The sequence below is a fragment of the Athene noctua genome, chromosome 19 (genome assembly GCF_965140245.1).
Source record: "Athene noctua chromosome 19, bAthNoc1.hap1.1, whole genome shotgun sequence".
NCBI lineage: Eukaryota > Metazoa > Chordata > Aves > Strigiformes > Strigidae > Athene > Athene noctua.
The window spans coordinates 4293768-4312383 of NC_134055.1; the positions used below are offsets into that span (position 1 = coordinate 4293768).

Below are 18616 nucleotides of genomic sequence, written 5' to 3' on the forward strand. Positions count from 1 at the left end.
GCCACGTACCCCTTGGGCAACAAGCATGTCACTTTGCTTCTTGCTCCTTGGCCAATGGTGGCCTATGGCTCGCTGTCCCAAAATCCTCCCTGGACTGCCCCGTGTCGGCAGGAGATGCACCCTTTGGTAGTCGGGGACTGACGGTGCAGCACTGAGCTCGTTTTGCAGAGGCTTCTGCACCACAGCCCAGGTCTAAACCTATTGCACATGAAATTTTGTGCTTTGAATCTTCTACTCTATCCAGTAAATGAGTACCAACTGACGAACTTCTCAGAGACCTCCCAGACATCAAAGCACTGACCTGCTGTGATCAGGCAGCAGAGGAAGCACAGGCTGGTTTCAGTTTCTGTAGCTGAATACATCAGCCCCAGCCCAGTCCCCTCAACCGTTCACTTGCGGCACAGCCTGCTCCTCCGTGTGCACAGACAACCTCAAAACCAAACCTCCAGCTGCCATTTTTAATGCCCATTTCATGTCAAACCCGGTTCTAGAGCAATCGGGGAGGTGTGGACCCCTCCTGCGGGGACTGCTCACAGCAGCACCTCAAACGGGCCCAGGCCTGGCAGGAGGACTGTATCTGTGGGCAGCAGTGGGACATCTGGAGAGGAGAAGGTTTTGTTCTGCTCTTCCTCTGACCCCGCAGGAGCTGGTTCTTCAGCAGCGCTGGGCTGTTGGCTGCTGGATGGAAAGGAGCGTGAGCAGACCCTGGGCATGGTCCCCAGCCATGCCCACCCCTCAGTGGGTAAAAACATCTCTCACTCCTACTATCTGGTTCTAGCTGTGCCACAACTCTGTGCCTCGAATGCCTGTAGAGGGGCTGTCCTGTTGCCAAGGGAAAATGAGGTCTGGAGGGTGATCTCTGCCACAGCATCCTTAAGCCCTGTTGTATCCCCCAGTGAGGAACAAGCAGGCTGGACTTCACACATCTCCAGGAGGAGAGGACATTGCTGTTTGGGAGGAGAGTTTTCCCCAGATGCACAGAAGTGCAGAAAACCATTGAGATTTTTTTATTTTCCCCTCTCTGTGCATCTTTCATCCTGGAAAAGGGGATTTATAGTAAAGCTGTTAAGCCAGATGTAAACAAGGTCATCTGGCAGACACGCTGCATAACAACAAAATACCACAGGGCAGGTAGAGGCGGGCTTTGAAAGACAAAACCACAGAGAGTCTGTGCAGGTCCTGGAGCTGGTGAGCAGGGACAGATTCCCAGGACAGCAGAGCAAGGTGCTGCGGCAACACCAGGAAAACCAGTGACATCGGGAAAGTTCATAGTTCAACTCCTGAGGGAAGGGTGGCGTTCCTCAAGTTCTCATGGGTCCTCATCTCACTGTCTCCTCCTCCTCCTCCTCCCATCCTAGTTTGTTGCCCAGCTGCTGGGGTTCCTGATCAGCGTGGTCAGCTCCATCTTCTGTGGCCACCTGGGGAAAGCCGAGCTGGACGCTGTGACGCTGGCTGTGTCTGTACGTATTACTCTGATTTAAAACATACAAATTACATGTCACCAAAAAAAGAGGAGGAAAAAAAAAACAAACCACAACCCCAAACCTGTAGGAACATGTATGTGAGGACCCTGTTCGTAAGCAGAGCCTGATGTTCTGCAAATATCACACCCAGAAAAACGGTTCTTTCTTTTACCCTGAGCACAGGCAGGAGATGGGAACCAAGCAGCTGGTGGCTGCGCCAGTGCATGGCCAGCACCTGGGCAGGGACCTGGAGCCTGTGACCAGCTCTCTGGACCTGCCAGACCTAAAAGTGCCTTTGTGGCTAGGAGTGGCAGTGTTTGTGGTCCTTTAGATATTCACCCCTTGCTAGAGGATCCTCTTCCACACCAGAGGTGAGAAGAGGCTATTTAGTCATCAAGAATATGTTATTCTGAGAAATAGAGAAGGGCTGGAAAGTTCCCAAAACCTTGTAGCAGATCTGTCTCCCCACCCAGTTAGAAGGAACACAGTGCTTTGGGCCAGGTCCCCCGTCACTCTGCCTTGCAACTCCAGTCCTTTGTCTCTCCTCCAGGTCATCAACGTGACGGGCATCTCCATTGGTTCTGGTTTAGCCTCAGCATGTGACACACTGATGTCCCAGGTCAGTGGCAGCTTCCCCTCTCTTGTGCCTGACAGGGTTCAATTGGAGGAGTCTCACCCCCCATGCAGCGTGGTCTGGGCACAAAGGGCGGGAGGATTGAAGCTTCCAGGCAGCACGGGGCTACAGAAGCACTGGCTGGGGCCTGCTCCCTCCCTGCAGCTCCTCCAGTGAGCCCTGGGTCATGCCTGGGCAGCAAAGGGATGTGCAATCTGCCTGAGAGCCAGTTACACCCAACCAGTCTGGCATTAGTCACTGCAAGGTGTGGGAAATGCATCTAATCAGCCCACTGCTGCCCTGGGTCCTGAGCCCTTGCCCAGACCCTTTGGTTCCCTGTAACGCTCACTTTGGTCCCCCTCTCCCGACTCAGACGTATGGCAGCAAGAACCTGAAGCAGGTGGGCACCATCCTGCAGCGGGGGATCCTCATCCTGCTGCTGTGCTGCTTCCCTTGCTGGGCACTCTTCATCAACACCGAGCAGATCCTCCTGCTCATCCGGCAGGACCCCGAGGTCTCCAGGTCAGGGGGGAGATCGAGTCCTTCTGGATCAGGCATTTGGCTGGGGGTGGGATGCCACGTAGTGTTGAAATCACGGCTCTGTGGAGCTTGAGCGCAACGCTGCTTGGCTCAGCTCTTGCTCTGCTGTATCATTAACTGGGGAAACAACTCTCTTTCCAGGTTAACTCAGGTCTACGTGATGATCTTTATCCCAGCGCTTCCTGTAAGTCACTGCTAAAGTTGTTAGAAGCACTAACATCAGGAGAAAGGAGGGAAGGTCTTGGCTGTGTGGATCACAGGGCAGCATGGTTTGGGGCTTTACAACATCTTGGGCCTTCCCAGATGTGTATTGGCCAGCAGCTGCCGGACCAGCAAACACACCCTCCTCCACTTTGCTGTGCAAAGGCTTTTCCTGCAGGCCACGTCCCTGCGCGAGACGTAACTGCCAATGGACATTGGAACCAGGGGCTCCGGGGCTCACAGCTCTGAGATAAAGGCTGCAGCGTGCTGTTGCACAGGCTCATAGCTGCAGGGCTCTTGGCTGGTTACTCTGACTCCTCTAAGACAAGAGCAATATGCCTGGGGAGTAAGGGTCTGTAGGTCAAACCTTTTTTCCAAGGTTTCCAGGCTCCCGTGCTGACAAGGAAGCATAGATTTCCCATCTGGAGACTGATCTCTCTTCCCAGTGGGGATGGGAGGTGCCTTTTGTTCCTCTTGGCTCTGGGTGCCCGCAGTGCTGGCAGAGGCCGTGCTTCAGCCAGACCCCAGGAGCAGGGTTTTGGGCAGCGTGCCTGGCTGGGGCCCCCCGAAAAGGCAGTGTGGGGAGCCGAGGGCGGGAGCTATCGGGGAGGTTACGTGGTAACTGGCTGATGAACCACAGTGTGGCCGTGCTGATGAAATGAATCCTGGCTTTTGCAGGCGGCGTTTCTGTACCAGCTGCAGACAAGATATTTACTAAGTCAGGTATTGTATAACTAGCCAGGCTCTGGGCCATAGATTAAAGGTATTCCTAGGAACATGGATAAAGTTGGGGATCTAAGTTCATCCTGTTCTGGGCAGAGCTGGGCTGAGGAATGTGTGATGCACAGCCCCCCAGCTGGTCTGCTCACGGGAACCACCCTTAGTCTGCTCCATTCCCCCATCGCTACATCCCAACTCTGCATTTTATTGATCTGCACCGGCTCCTGAGCCCTGCATGCTGCCTTCTGCATGTCTGACACGGTCTAGAGTTGTCTGAAAGAGGAGCTGCCTTCTTGGCTTCCTCCTTGGGCATTGCTGAAGGTCTCCCCCTGTGTTTGTTGGATGGGGTTTGGGCGATGTTGGGGAAGCAAACTCCAAAGTCCCTCCTTGGCTTCCAGGCGATCATTTTACCTCAGGTGTTGACGGGGATTGCAGCCAACATCCTCAATGTGGCCATGAACGCCTTCTTCCTTTATGCGTTGAAGCTGGGCATGGTGTAAGTGTGAGCAGAGGTGGTGACAGCCTCTACTGGGGTGCAGGGGTTTGCTCAGGCCTGGGGGGGGAGTGTGGGGGGGGTGTGTCCTGGGTACCCAGTCCTACCACCCTCTGCCCCCCAGCCAACCAGCCTGCAAAGATAAGGCTGGAGGAGTCTGCCCCGTATCTGCAGCAAGGCTTGTATGGTGCCACCAGGTCTCTCCTGCTGCAGCTGAGAAGGTTGGGGAGGATGTTGATTGTAATCTGCCTCTCTCTCTCCCCAGGGGCTCTGCCTGGGCTAACACTGTTTCTCAGTACACCCAGGCCATTCTCCTCTTCCTTTACGTGTGGTGGAAGAAGATCCATGTGGAGACCTGGGGAGGTACTGTTCATAGCTTAATCCTTCCAAATATCACTGTCTGGCCCTGGGGATTTGGCAGCGTCACCAGCACCTGACAAACGGATTACCATCCCCTTACAGCGGGAGGGTGCTGCAGCTGTGTCCTCGGGGGCCTTTATCGTAGCTCCAAGTACACAAAGTACATTCTAGTTGATCATCCTGTCTCAGGAATGCAGCACGGTGCAGCAGCAAGACTAGGCTGATGTCCTGTGAGCTGCAGGGGTGATTGTCCTCCGGGAGCATCTGGAAGAGCATATGGCTCCCCTTCAGGGGAGGAGAGGGAGAACATGCCTTCATTTTGCTTCACCTCCCCATTGCAGGTTGGACCAGGAACTGCCTCCTGGACTGGGGCTCCTTTATCCGCCTGGCAGTGCCCGGCATGCTCATGATGTGTATTGAATGGTGGACCTTTGAGATTGGGAGCTTCTTGGCAGGTGAGTCCAAATCCTCTTTTTTTCTCTGGTTCAACAGGTCATCTTCCAGCCATGCCTGCTCTGGTGACTGCCTCTTGAGCGTGTCCCCCAGAGCACCTCCTGCCAGCAGGATTGGTTCTGCAGGATGCTGTGTCTGTGGGATGGGAGCCCTCCTTGTCAGCAAAGGAGGAGTTTAATTCTGACCTAATGAAGAAAGTGATGACTCTCTTTCAGGGCTGCTCAGCGTGGTGGAGCTGGGCGCGCAGTCTGTCATCTACGAGCTCTCCTCTGCGGCGTACATGGTAAGGGCTGTGTATTAAATCAGTGTCGGGTGGGGAGGAGAGCCCAGATAACGGCTCTGCAGATCAGGGCTGGGGAGGGAAGCAGGAGTTGAGCTGCAGATGGAAAATCCCTTTACTGCACCAATGCCAAATTGCCCCAAATTCCTTGCTGGGGAAGAAGAAAATTGCTGCAGGCTCTGTTGCCACTCACCTCCTCATCTCCTCGTTGTCTCCTGCTCCTCAGGTGCCTCTGGGCTTCAGCGTGGCTGCGAGTGTCAGAGTGGGCAATGCCTTGGGATCGGGGGATGTGTTGCAAGCCAAGACCTCCTGCATCACTGCCCTGCTGTGTGCAGGTCAGCCCAGGTCCCGCAGAGGGGAATAAAGGTGCAGGACTTGCTGCCCTTAAGCAATTTGACTATTTCTTTTTCTTTCAGGAGTTTTTGCTGTGCTGGTTGCAACATTACTGGGAACCCTAAAGGATGTGGTGGGATACATTTTCACCAGTGACAAGTGAGTTAACAGTTTTCTTTTGAGTATTATTACCTTCCTGGGGGGTGTGTTTTATATCCCGGGAGCTGCTCAGAAGCTGCTGCCAGATGGAATTCATAAACCTCCATCTGACAACCACATTCTCCAAAGGTTCCTCCCCCCTGCCTGGTGTCACGGGGCAGCACAGATGCTGCTGACACAGGGTCCCTACCGTGGTGGCACCCAAGCTCTATGCATCCCCTCGAGTCTCATGGGCTGGGGTCAGGCTTTGCAGCTGGCTGAGGGAGACATGTCAGGACCAGAGTCTGCTGGGACCAGGCCGGGCTGCTTTCCCTGATCAGTATGTACATCTTCCCAACAGGGAGATCGTTATCTTGGTGTCCAAAGTGATGATCATCTTTGCTCCGTTCCACTTGTTTGATGCAGCAGCAGTGAGTATTCCAGCATGTGGAGCGATTCCCCTCTGCAGGTTGGGGTGCAATGGAGAGTGCAAAGCTGCCACAAGCTCCCTCTTGGTCTGTTAAAATGGTACAGAGAAGCAAACTGATAAGCTACCAGAGCAGCTGCTTGCATTACCTATAGCACCTCAGTGTCCCCTGTGCTCATAGTTGTCCATTGGTGTTGCTGCAGACACCCCCATTCTTTCTCCCTCTTTCCCCTGGCAAGGCTTCATCTTTTTCCTAGCTCCTCAGGGCAGCACAAGTGAGCAGCTGGACCTTCAGAGGTGTCAGGTACTCCCAGCACAGCAGCAGTGCTCCTACAATCATTAGATACTCACTTCAGCCTCTTTCCTCCTGTCGCGTCCTTGGGAGAGGGACCCAGGCAGTGTGGAAAGCACCGTGGGGTCTGCTGGCGTGTCTCTGGGTGTCTGCAGAGAGCTCCACGTTCTGCGCCTGGGTCGGGACCCGGGGTGAGAGGAGCCCTGCGCCACGCGCTCTGCAGTGTGGCTCTGGTCCCTCCTGGCTGTGCCGGGCAGTGCCGTGTGTTCCCCTGTTCACAGGGCCACGCCGTAGCCCGCAGCTCCCGTGCTGGTGCCTTCCGTAGCACGTGCTGTCCTGTGTACTGATGCCTCTGCCCGCTCTCCTCAGGCGACCTGTGGCGGCGTACTGCGGGGCACGGGGAAGCAGAAGCTGGGTGCCATCGCCAACGCCATCGGCTACTACGCCATCGGGCTGCCCATCGGCATCTCGCTGATGTTCGCGGCTAAGATGGGGGTGTTAGGTACGTGTGCCCTCCCTCTGGCTTTGTCCGAGCTGCCAGCACTGCTTCTGCTGGGCCAAACCCTGCCCTGAGCAAAGGCTCAGCCCTGGAACTTGTGTTCAACTTGTGGGTTGCACGCTGAAGTGTTTAGCTGAGGCAGGCTCTGAGTAGCCCTCATCAAATGGGGGCTGAGACGTCCCAGTAAATCCAGGCTTGCTCCCAGCATAGGGCCTGTTTCCTCTCCCCGCCCCTCAGGGCAGCTCTGCCAGCCAGGCTGGGTTAGACATGGGGCAATAACCTGACCCCACTGAAGTCCTGGGGCATTTTGGCAGTGGCTGGCAAAAGCAGGTTTTCCTCAAGCTCCCCCTGAAGTAACTCTCCACTGCTGCAGGTCTGTGGGTGGGGATGATCGTTTGCATCTCCTTGCAAGCCCTTTCTTTCTCGGCTTTTGTCATGCGCATGGATTGGAAGAAAGCTGCGGAAGAGGTGAGACTTGTGTTTCTCTCCAGTAACTCTAAAAAGGTGTTAGGTGGGTTCCTGTCCCAGTACAGTGCCACAGCCCTCCGGGAGGAGGCAAAAGTGAAAGAGGATCTGCCCCTCTCCTGTAGGGATGAGCAGCTTGGTGGGGAGTGTGCTTGCTTTGGGAGAGCAGATGGAAGAGGCTCAAGTTTGCTTGGCTGGGCAGGACACCCTTTCTCTGAGAAGAGCAACTCTTCTGTGTGCTTTTAGGCTCAGGTCCGAGCTGGACTGAAAAAACAACTGGAAGATGTGAACTCCAGTGGCACAGCTGCTAACAAAACATCTGCTGTGGGTATGTAACTGGGCCTGAATTCTCCACCCAACCCTTCCTTTCCTTCAGCGTCGTGGCAGCCATGTCTGTGCTGCAGGCCCAGACGGCTGGAAAGAGCCCAGTGTCTGTGCTGGGCCCGGGCACTTCTCCTGCCCTTAGTAATGGGGTACGAGGCACCTTGTCCTTACCCCCGTCACCACTCTGGCTGCCCCAGGGAAGAGCCTGGAGTCCCAGCCAGTGTCTGCCTTACTGGGACCACCCGCCCCTTTGCTGTGGCATGTCCCCGTGTCCCTGAGCCTTGGGAAAGGACCCTCAGGACTGTCACTGGCGCTTGTGCAGCATCAGACTGGGCTGCCCTGACTTTGCAGCTCGGCTTCCCTGCAGCACTCCCCTTTCTGTTACACAGATTATGTCTCTGTGGGCACAGACACCGTGGACACCGTGGTCCTGCCTGAGAGCATCGTGGAAGGCCAGAGGCACCCTGACCACCAGCTCATTGCCCAGGAGGAGCCTGCTGTCACCCCTGCTCCTCCCGATGTGGTTTGGAGGGCCCTGATCATCCGCCGGGTGCTGGCTGCTGCTGCTGCTATCGCTGTCCTGCTGGTGGGCATACTGGTCCGGATCCTGACCGGCAAGGGCTAGAACCAGTGACACTGGGGCGCTGTGCACAGAGCAGAGGGCACGTGGTAACGTCCCAGGAGGATGGTGCTGCAGAAGAAATTCCTCCAATTCCCTGTAGAGTCACTTTGCTCAGTTTCTGGTTCACTCACAGTTATTTTATCCCACACCTAAGAGTTCTTAAAGGGGAAGAAAGTGCTTGAGAGCTGGTCCCTCTCCTGCACTGCACCAGGATGTCACTTGTGACAGGCAGGGTGACCTGGGAAAGAGATGGGGACCTTGTGCTGCTGTCCTGCTCCCTACTTCCTGGGGGCATTTGTCCATGTCACTTGTGAGTGGCCGAGGCGCTTGCTGCCCACAGCATCTTTCCTCACGCACCAGACTGCAACTGGGCCTGTTTTGCTGGGAGATGGCTGACTCCTCTGACTGCTGCCGGGGCGTTGGGCGCTGGCTGCTCGCCCTGCTCTCCCTGCTGCGTGTCAGGCACAGGGCCTAAAGCAACTCCTTTTTTGCACTTTTGTAAGGTGGGATTTTGATACAATAAAGTTTTCTGAGTAAATGTTGGGCTGTTAATGTGGTGTGAGCATGACCCCGGTCATTGGCACGACTAACCTGGTGGAGGAGAGATGTGTGCCTGGTTTGTGCAGAGCCTCAGCCTCCTGGCCCTGCAGTCTGGGGCTGGCTTGGGGTGCAGCACGGGCCAGGGGCTTGTTTAAGCCAGGCTCAGGTACAAAAGCAGAATTTGGGCTCCCACACTGTTCCTGAGGCACATGGGACAGGGTTGATGTGGTGCACAACTCTCCAGAGCTGCCACGGAACTGCTCGTATGGTTTAACACAACAGCCCCAGCCCTGCCTGCCCCTGCCCTCAGGACCCATCCCAGGCTCTTACCTGCAGCCCTGTGACAGCAGCGAGGCCTCTGTGGTGTGGCATGTGCTCGGCCATTGAGGCAAATACCACGTACAGCTGGTGCACAGCCCCTCTCTGTCACCCCACAACTCTCCTGGCACATGGTGCTGGTTGCTGGTGGGCTGGGAGTGAAAAGACGTGACATAAAGGAGCTTGAAACAGTCATCAACCCCGACCTCAGCAGCCTCTGCCCAGATGTGAGGAGGATGTGGCAGACTGCTCAGAACCCTGGTAGTTTTGGGATGGGAGCCTGGGGAGAGGAGGAAACCTGCCTTGTTCTACCCCATGGGCTACCCCAGCCCACCAGAGGCCACCTCCTGCTCTGTGCAGGAGAGGGTCTGCACCGGGGGAGCAGCTCCCCTCCGCTCCCCCGTGCCGTGGCGGGCCAGGGCAGATGCTATATTTGTCCCCCGGAGCGGTGCCAGTGAAACCCGACGCTGCCGCGCTGTGCGAGGCCGACAGCCGAGCCAATGGGGCCGGCTTGTCTTGGCCACCACCTCGCTGGGATGAGAGGGGCCGAGACGAGCAGCGGCCCCGCCACTGCCAGCAGCAGCTCACGGGAGCCCGCAGACGGACCCATGAATCTTCTGTTGCGGCTGGAGGAGGAGGACAACCCTCCAGCACAGCGGGCCGAGGAGCCACGGCGAGGCAGGAGAGAGGTAGGAGGCTTGGCGGGAGAGATTTGGGAAGGCTTAACCCCCACGCTGGCTCAGGGCAGGCAGCAAGCGCCTTGCACTACCCAGCCAGGCTCCTCGGCTCTGCAGAGGGTGCACGGGACCCTCACGGGGCTCCCCAGCTCCGTGCCCTGCCCCGACCCACTTGCCTGCACTTCCCATCGCCGACCCAGCTGCCGGCAGCACGCGGCCGTCTCGCCCAGCCCCGGCTGAAGTTCACCCCACCGTGGTTACACATTGCTCACCCTGGCAGGGTGGTTTTAACAGAGCGGGGAGGAAGAGGGTTTTTTCACTCCCCTGGCAGAGCGGCAGCATGAAGCAGGAGAACCTCCCCGAGGAGAATGGCTTCAGCGAGGCGGTGGCCGCTGGCCAGCACGATCTCACACCCGGCAGCTGCGGGAAGAAACGCCGCTTGCTTCAGCGCCTGGTCCCGGACAACTTCTGGGAGGACGCAAAGAAGCTGCTGACACTGGCAGGGCCACTGGTAAGGACCCCGGGAGGAGAGAGCTCCTCCCAGCACAGCCTCCCTTGCTCACCTCCATCTCCCACCTTTGCTTATTCCCCACACGTAGATCCTGATCCAGCTGCTGATCTTCCTCATACACCTTGTCAGCTCCATATTCTGCGGCCACCTGGGCAAGGTTGAGCTGGCCTCCGTCACGCTGGCCATTGCTGTAAGCATTCCTGGGGGCTGCTCTGGCACCGGGCACCAGCTCCCACCCGCTGACACTGGGACGGGATACGGGAACGGAGACAGACAAGGACAGAGAAGATTTCAGACTCCCCCTTTTCCTTTTAGCCTCTCTCCCTACCCAAAAGTCTTAAATGCTCACATTTGCGCTTTGTTTTGTATTTAACTCCTGTCTCCAGGTTATAAACGTTACTGCCATCTCTGTAGGTTATGGTTTGTCTTCGGCGTGTGACACCTTGATATCACAGGTGGGTAAGAGATGCTGGCACTTGTCCTAGAGACACGGGGTTTTCCAGCTTTGGCTGGTGCTGCCCAGGCACTGCGAGCTGGGGAAGCTTGTCCCTAAGTGGCAATCCCAAAGGAGGAAGCTCTGTGCCCCTCTTGAAATACCAAAGCCTCCCCGGGTGGTCTCCAGGGAGGTCAGGGTTGCTCCATGCTCTGCGGGGTCCCTGTCCCCCCCAGCAGAGCTCATCGCCGCCCTCTCGCCTTGCAGACCTACGGCAGCAAGAACCTGCTGCGCGTGGGGGTGATCCTGCAGCGTGCCACACTCATCCTCCTGCTCTGCTGCTTCCCCTGCTGCGCCATCCTCATCAACATCGAGCAGCTCCTGGTCCTCATCCGCCAGGACCCCGAGGTCTCCAGGTCAGGTGGTTCCGGACACCCCCACTTTGTCCATCCCGGCACGGTGGGGCTGTGAGGAGGGTGGCTGCGGCCGTGGCCGCTCCCTAACCCCCCGCCTCGTGTCCCCCAGGTTAACCCAGCGTTACGTGATGGCGTTTGTCCCTGCCCTCCCGGTGAGTCCCTGTGGGCACCCTGGATGCCACACACAGGCACTGGCCATCCCGCTCCTGTTTCCCACTGCAGCAGCACAGCCCCTGCTCAGCGCTGGCCTCATCTCACCCAATTTCCTTTCCAGGCGGTTTTTCTGTACAACTTGGAGACAAGATACCTGCAGAACCAGGTGGGTGCTGCAGCCCTCGCACCCACGGAGGGTCAGCCCTGGCTCAGGTCTCCCTCCCTTCAATGATGCACCCAGGGTTTTCACACTCACCCCGATGGTGAGGCAGCATTTGGTACCCTGAGCAGCTCTGATCCAGAGATCACCCCCATCCCACAGCCAGTTGTATCCATCTGCCTGATGGATGTCACAGAATCACAGAACCATTCAGGTTGGAAAAGACCCTTGGGAGCATCGAGTCCAACCCTCAGCCCGACTCTACAAAGTTCTCCCCTACGCCACATCCTCCAACATCTCATCTAAATGACCCTTAATGTCCCTTCATACTTCCTCACTTCACGGGTTTACCTCCAACACACTCATTTTCCAAGCAGGTGACATCATCGGTTTATTTTTTGGCTGGGAAAGCTCCTGAGCACGGGGTCAGTGGAGACCCTCACACCTCTCCCCCAAAGCCTTTGTGAAGGTGCCGTAGCCCCCGTCTCCTCCTCTTTGCAGATGATCATGTGGCCGCTGGTGCTGAGCGGGGTCGTCGGCAACGTCGTCAACGTGATCGCAAACTGCATCTTCCTCTACGTGCTCCACTTGGGCATCACGTGAGTAGCACCCACGTCCCACCAAGGGAAAAACACAACGCCTGGCAACAGCCAGGGGCTTTTCAGGGACATCAGCACCTCCAGGCACAGCCGAGCATCCGGCGCTCGCGGGGGCACGACGGGACGTTACGCTCTGGCACCCCGAGGCCGGGGAGGCATGAGCAGGGTGCTGATGACCTTTCTCATTTCCTTTTCAGGGGCTCTGCCTGGGCTAACACCGTTGCTCAGTATTCACAAGCCATTTTCTTGTTCCTGTATATTATAGGCAAGAAACTCCATGTGAAGACCTGGGGAGGTAAGGACACATCCTCAGCTCCCTCTGGTTCCCGCTTTACATGAGGGTTCATGAATTTTCCACAGTTTCTATCAAGTGAATTCTGTTAGTCCTGAAGGTGAAATATTAACTGCAACCGGGTACGCTCCCGGGAATGTGGTGCTGCTTGGGTGGCAGCACGTCATGCGCGAGCGTTGGCAGAGCACCATGCCGGGCAGTAAACATTAATTCTGGAAAAAATGAAACTTTCTGCTGAGGCTTGGTAGGGCTTAGCCCCAAAGCCAGATAAGCACAGACGTAAGCATGAGGTTGTCCTCCAGGAGGCATGAGCTGGCCGCGCTGCTCCGTGGCCCGTAGGGTGGCATCAGCAGAGCGCGTACGTGCACACTTTGCTGCTGGAGGTCCTGTGGAGCTGAAGACCATCGCGCTGGTGGCTCTGCCAACAGGAACGGCACCTCCAGCTGCCTTGGGTGCTCTTGAGAACATGGTGGACATCCTGGTCGTTCATCAGGTGGTGTTTCTCCTCTCTGCAGGCTGGTCCAGTGAGTGCCTGCTGGAGTGGGACAGTTTCACCTCCCTGGCCATCCCCAGCATGCTCATGATGTGCATCGAGTGGTGGACCTACGAAATCGGGAGCTTCTTGATAGGTCAGTGGAGAGGGGGAGCTGCAAGGAGGTGGGCAGGGTGTGACCCAGAGCGGTGTCTGCAGCAGTCACCGAGAGGCACCCTCACCCAGCCCTGACCCCCTCCTCCCCCCCAGGCCTGCTGAGCGTCATAGAGCTCTCTGCCCAGTCCATCATCTACGAGGTGTCCGTTGTCGCTTTCATGGTAAGGGCTGGGGGTTATTATCTCCGACCAGGGCTCTCTAGGGACAGTCCCAGCACAGACACCCAGCAAAAATCAGCTCCAGCAAATCTCAGCCTTCCCTCTCTGCACTTACGTCTCTCCCTGCTCCTGCCTATCCCTCCTATTGAAATGTTTTAAACTAAATTTAAATTATACCAGTCAGAGAGGGACCTTGGGGTGTTGATTGACAGCTGACTGAACATGAGCCAGCAGTGTGCCCAGGGGGCCAAGGAGGCCAACGGCATCCTGGCTTGTGTCAGCACTGGCGTGGCCAGCAGGGACAGGGGAGGGATCTGAGCCCTGGGCTCAGCACTGGTGAGGCCGCCCCTTGATGAGTGGGTTCAGTTTTGGGCCCCTCACCCCAAAAAGGCCATTGAATGACTCAAGCGTGGCCAGAGAAGGGCAGGGTCTGGAGCACAGGTCTGCTGGGGAGCGGCTGGGGGAACTGGGGGGGTTCAGTCTGGAGCAGAGGAGGCTGAGGGGAGACCTCCTGGCCCTCTGCAACTCCCTGCCAGGAGGGTCCAGAGAGGGGGGATGAGTCTCTGGAGCCAAGGAGCCAGCGCCAGGCCGCGAGGGAATGGCCTCAAGCTGCCCAGGGCAGGGTCAGGCTGGCTCTGAGGAAGGATTTCTGTGCAGAAGGGGCTGTTGGGCATTGGAATGGGCTGCCCAGGGCAGGGGGGAGTCCCCGGGATCCCTGGAGGGGTTGAAGAGTCGGGCTGAGCCAGCGCTGAGGGATCTGGTGGAGTTGGGAACGGTCAGAGTGAGGGTCATGGTTGGGCTGGAGGAGCTGCAAGGGCTTTTCCAACCAAGATGATTCTGTGACTCTGTGACATCCTGAACTCCATCCCCTCCCTGCCGGGCGGTTATTCCACTGTCACCGCGACGGCCCCACCACCCGGCCGCACACACGAGCCTCAGCCCTGTGGTTACAGATCCCGCTGGGGCTGGCCACGGCTGCCAGCGTGCAGGTGGGGAACGCGCTGGGTGCTGGCGACGTCGAGACAGCCAAGAGATCCTCCTCCACCAGCCTGCTCTGCACAGGTCAGGCCACCCATGTGCCGGGAAGCCTTTGCTGGGGCTCCTCCCAGGCACAGCAGGAGCAGGGGGCATTGGCAGTCCTCTGCCTGCAGCACACTCCTGCATCCCCTCTTCTTCCCCTGATTTCTTCCTTCGGCTGCTCCCGAGCTTCCCGTCATGGCCAGGCTGGGCTCAGAACTTTGCTCTGTTTTTCAGGGGGGTTTTGCATAGCCATGGGGGCCATTTTAGCTGCCACGAAGGACGTGCTGGGATACATCTTCACCAGCGACAAGTGAGTGCCCTGGATCCCAGCCTCGGTGCATGAAGGTCAGTTCTTAAAAGTGATTGTTGGCTTGTCTCTGTCCCTAGGGAGATTGTTGAATTGGTGGCCTGGGTCATGCCTGTCTACGTTGTCTTCCACTTGTTTGAAGCCACGTGTGTAAGTCCCTGGGGATGCTGCTGTTTTCAGGAGGGGACTTCGGTGCCAAGCAGCAGCATCGCGGGTCGAGGGTCCCTCAGGCTGCAGCTGAGCACCAGCACATGCACCAGGACCCTGTGGAGCTTCTGGGATCACCCCTTAGAAAACACCGACTGCATAAGAAGATGACCCACAGCACTGGGCAGGGACACAGAAATAACTGGGCAGGGGCGGGGAGCTGGTTCATCACCAGGCTGGTTTGCCAGCCCCCAGGCAGCGGCAGAGCCCCCAGTTTGGCCAAGGCAGCGCTCCTGGCCGCGGCCCCAGCCCCTCTCCCTCTCCCTGGCAGGGCGCCTGCAGCGGGGTGCTCAGAGGCATAGGCAAGCAGAAATTTGGTGCCATCCTCAACGCCGTCAGCTACTATGGTGTGGGTCTGCCCCTGGGAGCCGTGCTGCTCTTTGTGGCCAGGATCGGCGTCATAGGTACCGACCCCCGGGCACGCAGCTCTGCGCACCCCCATGTCTCCCGTGGGTGGACGTGGGACACCCAGCTCACCATGACCCTCCTGCCTGGCTGGGGACTGGGCACACTGGGGTGGACTGGGATGGCCCCTGCAACTACTGAGAGCTTTTAATTGTGCTGGGAAAACAACCACTGCCAGGTCTGCTGGGTGGCCCCACAGCAGGCACCCATGGCCGCCCCATCCCTGTGTCCCTGCTGACCTCGGTGACATCCCCGTTCTCGATTCACTGTCCCGAGATGCCACCTGGGTTGTGTTTGCTTCACCGCGTCCGGCTGACACTGGCGTGCCCTCTGCAGGTCTGTGGCTCAGCATGCTCGTTTGTGTCTCCATCCTCTGCACTTGCTTTATCGCCTACATCTCCCGCATGGACTGGAGGAAGGCGGCCGAGGAGGTAACCCGTGAGCCCACAGCATCGCACCCTGCCAGCGGGAAGCTCCTCAGTGCCTAGGCTGGGATCACGGTGGGATGAGACAGCATCACAGGCTCGATCCCACAGGCAGCGCTGCCCAAGGCTATCCTCCAGTGCACCCAGCAAAACCCAGTGCTCCCACTTCCTTGTATTCAGCTCCTGGCCTCAAGGTTTCCCCTTGCACCTTGTGCCACCCTTGGTTGGGGACATGAAGCACAAAGCAGACGGGGTGACAGAGGCTACCCCAACCCTGCAGCCCTGAGCATCACCTTGTGCCTCAACAGCTCTGGGGTTTCCACCAGCCAGCACCTCTCATTTCAGGCATCTTTCAGCTGCACAGTGCCATTTCCAGCCGGACAAACCCCATGAGAGGCCACACGATGGCTTTGCTCAGTGGGGATTTCCCGCATCACGTGCCCCTGGCTAAACCCATCGTGTTCCCTCCCTCAGGCTCAGCGCCGGGCAGGAGTGACCCAGCCACTGCCGGAGGAGCCAAACACAGGCCCCGAACACTCCTGCAAGGCCCTTCCCTCTGGTGTGGGGCCAGCCCCACCACCCCACACTTACCCCCTTGCCCCAGCGGTGCGGGGGTGTGTAGGTATGGCCAGGAGCTGGGCACGGTGGGATGGGGGAGCTGGGCACTGCGTGCAGGGGCGTGTTTGGGTCCACCAAGGGTCCCCAAGGATTCATATAAGCCATGAACAAGACCATGAAATGGGGATGCAGCGTAGCGCTGGTGATGCCCTCAGTTACTGGGAAAACAGCAATTACAAGACTGGGCTCAGGAGGGCGATGGAGGCCAGAGGGGGGATGACCTGGAGGGACAGGGCACACTGGGGAGCACTCACCTTGCAGACACTGGGTCCCACTGAAGCTCTGTCGAAGGCTGGAGATCCACACGCTCTGGGCTGCTTGTAACGTGCTTTGAGACCTCAGACAAAACCTGCCCAAGAAATGCCTCATCCCCCCCAAAAACCCTCAAGCGACGCTGCCCCATTCTCCTTGCAGCAGGAGTGGATGCCCAGAACGGCGTCGTGCTCACAGGCATCACCAGGATAGAGGGATCGACCCGCCAGTTGGAGCCCCAGGAGGCTGCGCCTGCCACGTCCCCTCCGGCCACCGCCATGGCCACCACCATGGCCACCAAGGAGCTGATCGTGCGGCGCGGGCTGGCGGTGGTCGCGGCCGTCGCGGTGCTTGTGCTCGGCGTTATCATAAAGCTGACAACCAGCAGACACTGACTGGCACCGACAGGGGCTGTGGGGACTTTGCTTTGGGGGAGAAAAACCCCTGCGGATGGACAGACGGACGGACAAAGCACAGACCGGCCAACGAGAGAACCCAGCACACGCCTGTCCCCTGGGAGCCAAAGGGCCCCCGGCAGCATTCAGCAGCATCTGCTCAGCCACCGCTCACGAACAGGCCCTGCGACTGCTCCAGCACCCAAACCGCTGCTCCGGGCTCTGCCCCACGCACCGCGGGCGTGCGAGTAACCCCCTCCAGCCCGCGCTGGCGGCTGTCGCCCGCCGGCCGCAGCCGAGCACAGCCCGGCTCACACCGCTGCTCGGGGACAAATGCCAAATAAAGAATAAACCCTGAGCTGGGCTCAGGCGGGCTCCTTCGGGTGGAGGCTGAGGGCAGGGCTTGGGCTGGAGGGGGGGGACATCTGACACTGGGGGCTGCAGCCCAGGGCATGTGGGTCTTGTCCTGCCCCAGGTGGCCTTCAGAGTAAAACAAAGGTTTTATTCATCAAGGTGCAAGGTTGGCTTCCAGTTACAAGTTTGGAGGTAGAGGGCTACCAGTCAACCAGTGAAAATGGAATTTAATTACAGATGAAACAGGTGGCTGCTCAGCCACCCTGGCTACAGGGACCCTCACCCCAAAAAGGCCATTGAATGACTCGAGCGTGGCCAGAGAAGGGCAACGGAGCTGGGGCAGGGTCTGGAGCACAGGTCTGCTGGGGAGCGGCTGGGGGAACTGGGGGGGTTCAGTCTGGAGCAGAGGAGGCTGAGGGGAGACCTCCTGGCCCTCTGCAACTCCCTGCCAGGAGGGTGCAGAGAGGGGGGATGAGTCTCTGGAGCCAAGGCCCCAGTGCCAGGCCCCGAGGGAATGGCCTCAAGCTGCCCAGGGCAGGGTCAGGCTGGCTCTGAGGAAGGATTTCTGTGCAGAAGGGGCTGTTGGGCGTTGGAATGGGCTGCCCAGGGCAGGGGGGGAGTCCCCATCCCTGGAGGGGTTGAAGAGCCGGGCTGAGCCAGCGCTGAGGGATCTGGGGGAGTTGGGAACGGTCAGGGTGAGGGTCATGGTTGGGCTGGAGGAGCTTCAAGGGCTTTTCCACCCAAGATGATTCTGGGATTCTGTGGCCAAGGACTTCCCCAGACCTGGGACTGTGGTCGCAGCAACGCCCCGTTCGCCCCTAATGCAGGGCACCAACAGTGACACGTGCCCGGGGCTCCTCGAGTCCTTGGGGCAGAGTGTGGCCACAGCTCAGGTAGCCTTTACTCACCTTGGGTGGCTAAAGGCGATTCCCCTGCAGCAAAACGTCACCTGTTCAGTCATGAGGCCTTTCAAGGATGGGATGTTGCAGCTTCTTAGAGGCTCTTCCCCTCTGCAGGGGACAACCAGACGGGACTGTCCCCAGCAGTAAGAGCCACATTTTGTCAGGGGCTCATAGCTGGTGTGAGAGCTTTCTGTGGTGATCAGGTGTTATGTAGATAATGGGCTCAACGAAAACTATCTTTGTTTGATACCCTTGTGACAAACTATTCTCCCGTTCCCAAGAGCTTTTAGATGCGCTCCTGTTTGCAAAGCAGGGCACGTGCTGCCTCCTTCCATCTCCACCACTCCCTGCTGAGGCATGGCCAAGGGCATAGGTCTGAATCAATTCCTGTTTCAGCAGGAGCTGGGGCCTTCTCTGCTTTAGGTGTGTTTCGTTTGCTTCTACCTCTTCAGTGCATTGGCTGCCTTGGAAGGAAAGAAATTGCAGCAAAAAAATGTTCTGCACTAGGAGAGCAGGGAGCAAGCGGCTCACTGTGGGGCCATCAAGGGCTGCTCAGACCTGGGGACACTCAACATGGGGCCACCACCAAGAGATGTCCCGCC

General features: G+C 58.0%; 2 protein-coding genes across 3 annotated transcripts; both read left to right on the forward strand.

The window, feature by feature from the left end:
* Window positions 1-1233: 1233 nt before the first annotated feature.
* On the forward strand, window positions 1234-8688 carry LOC141968189 (multidrug and toxin extrusion protein 2-like). The gene is made up of 16 exons (XM_074922616.1): window positions 1234-1460; window positions 2014-2082; window positions 2450-2598; window positions 2758-2800; window positions 3496-3540; window positions 3936-4033; window positions 4296-4393; window positions 4732-4845; window positions 5059-5126; window positions 5350-5458; window positions 5540-5615; window positions 5956-6025; window positions 6683-6815; window positions 7186-7280; window positions 7524-7605; window positions 7991-8688. The coding sequence occupies exons 2-16, from the start codon at window positions 2074-2076 to the stop codon at window positions 8224-8226; spliced, it is 1425 nt and encodes a 474-aa protein (XP_074778717.1). The 5' UTR covers window positions 1234-1460; window positions 2014-2073; the 3' UTR covers window positions 8227-8688.
* Window positions 8689-9557: 869 nt separating this feature from the next.
* On the forward strand, window positions 9558-17110 carry LOC141968515 (multidrug and toxin extrusion protein 1-like). 2 transcript variants are annotated; one of them, XM_074923291.1, is made up of 18 exons: window positions 9558-9770; window positions 10090-10269; window positions 10358-10459; window positions 10656-10724; window positions 10970-11118; window positions 11228-11270; window positions 11393-11437; window positions 11933-12030; window positions 12228-12325; window positions 12838-12951; window positions 13065-13132; window positions 14083-14191; window positions 14384-14459; window positions 14537-14606; window positions 14935-15067; window positions 15405-15499; window positions 15968-16115; window positions 16526-17110. In XM_074923291.1, exons 1-18 carry the CDS (start codon window positions 9582-9584, stop codon window positions 16756-16758), a joined length of 2019 nt encoding a protein of 672 aa, XP_074779392.1. In that variant the 5' UTR covers window positions 9558-9581; the 3' UTR covers window positions 16759-17110. The 2 variants fall into 2 exon arrangements, with proteins under 2 accessions (XP_074779392.1, XP_074779393.1); XM_074923292.1 differs by having other exon boundaries at window positions 16529-17110.
* Window positions 17111-18616: the final 1506 nt, after the last annotated feature.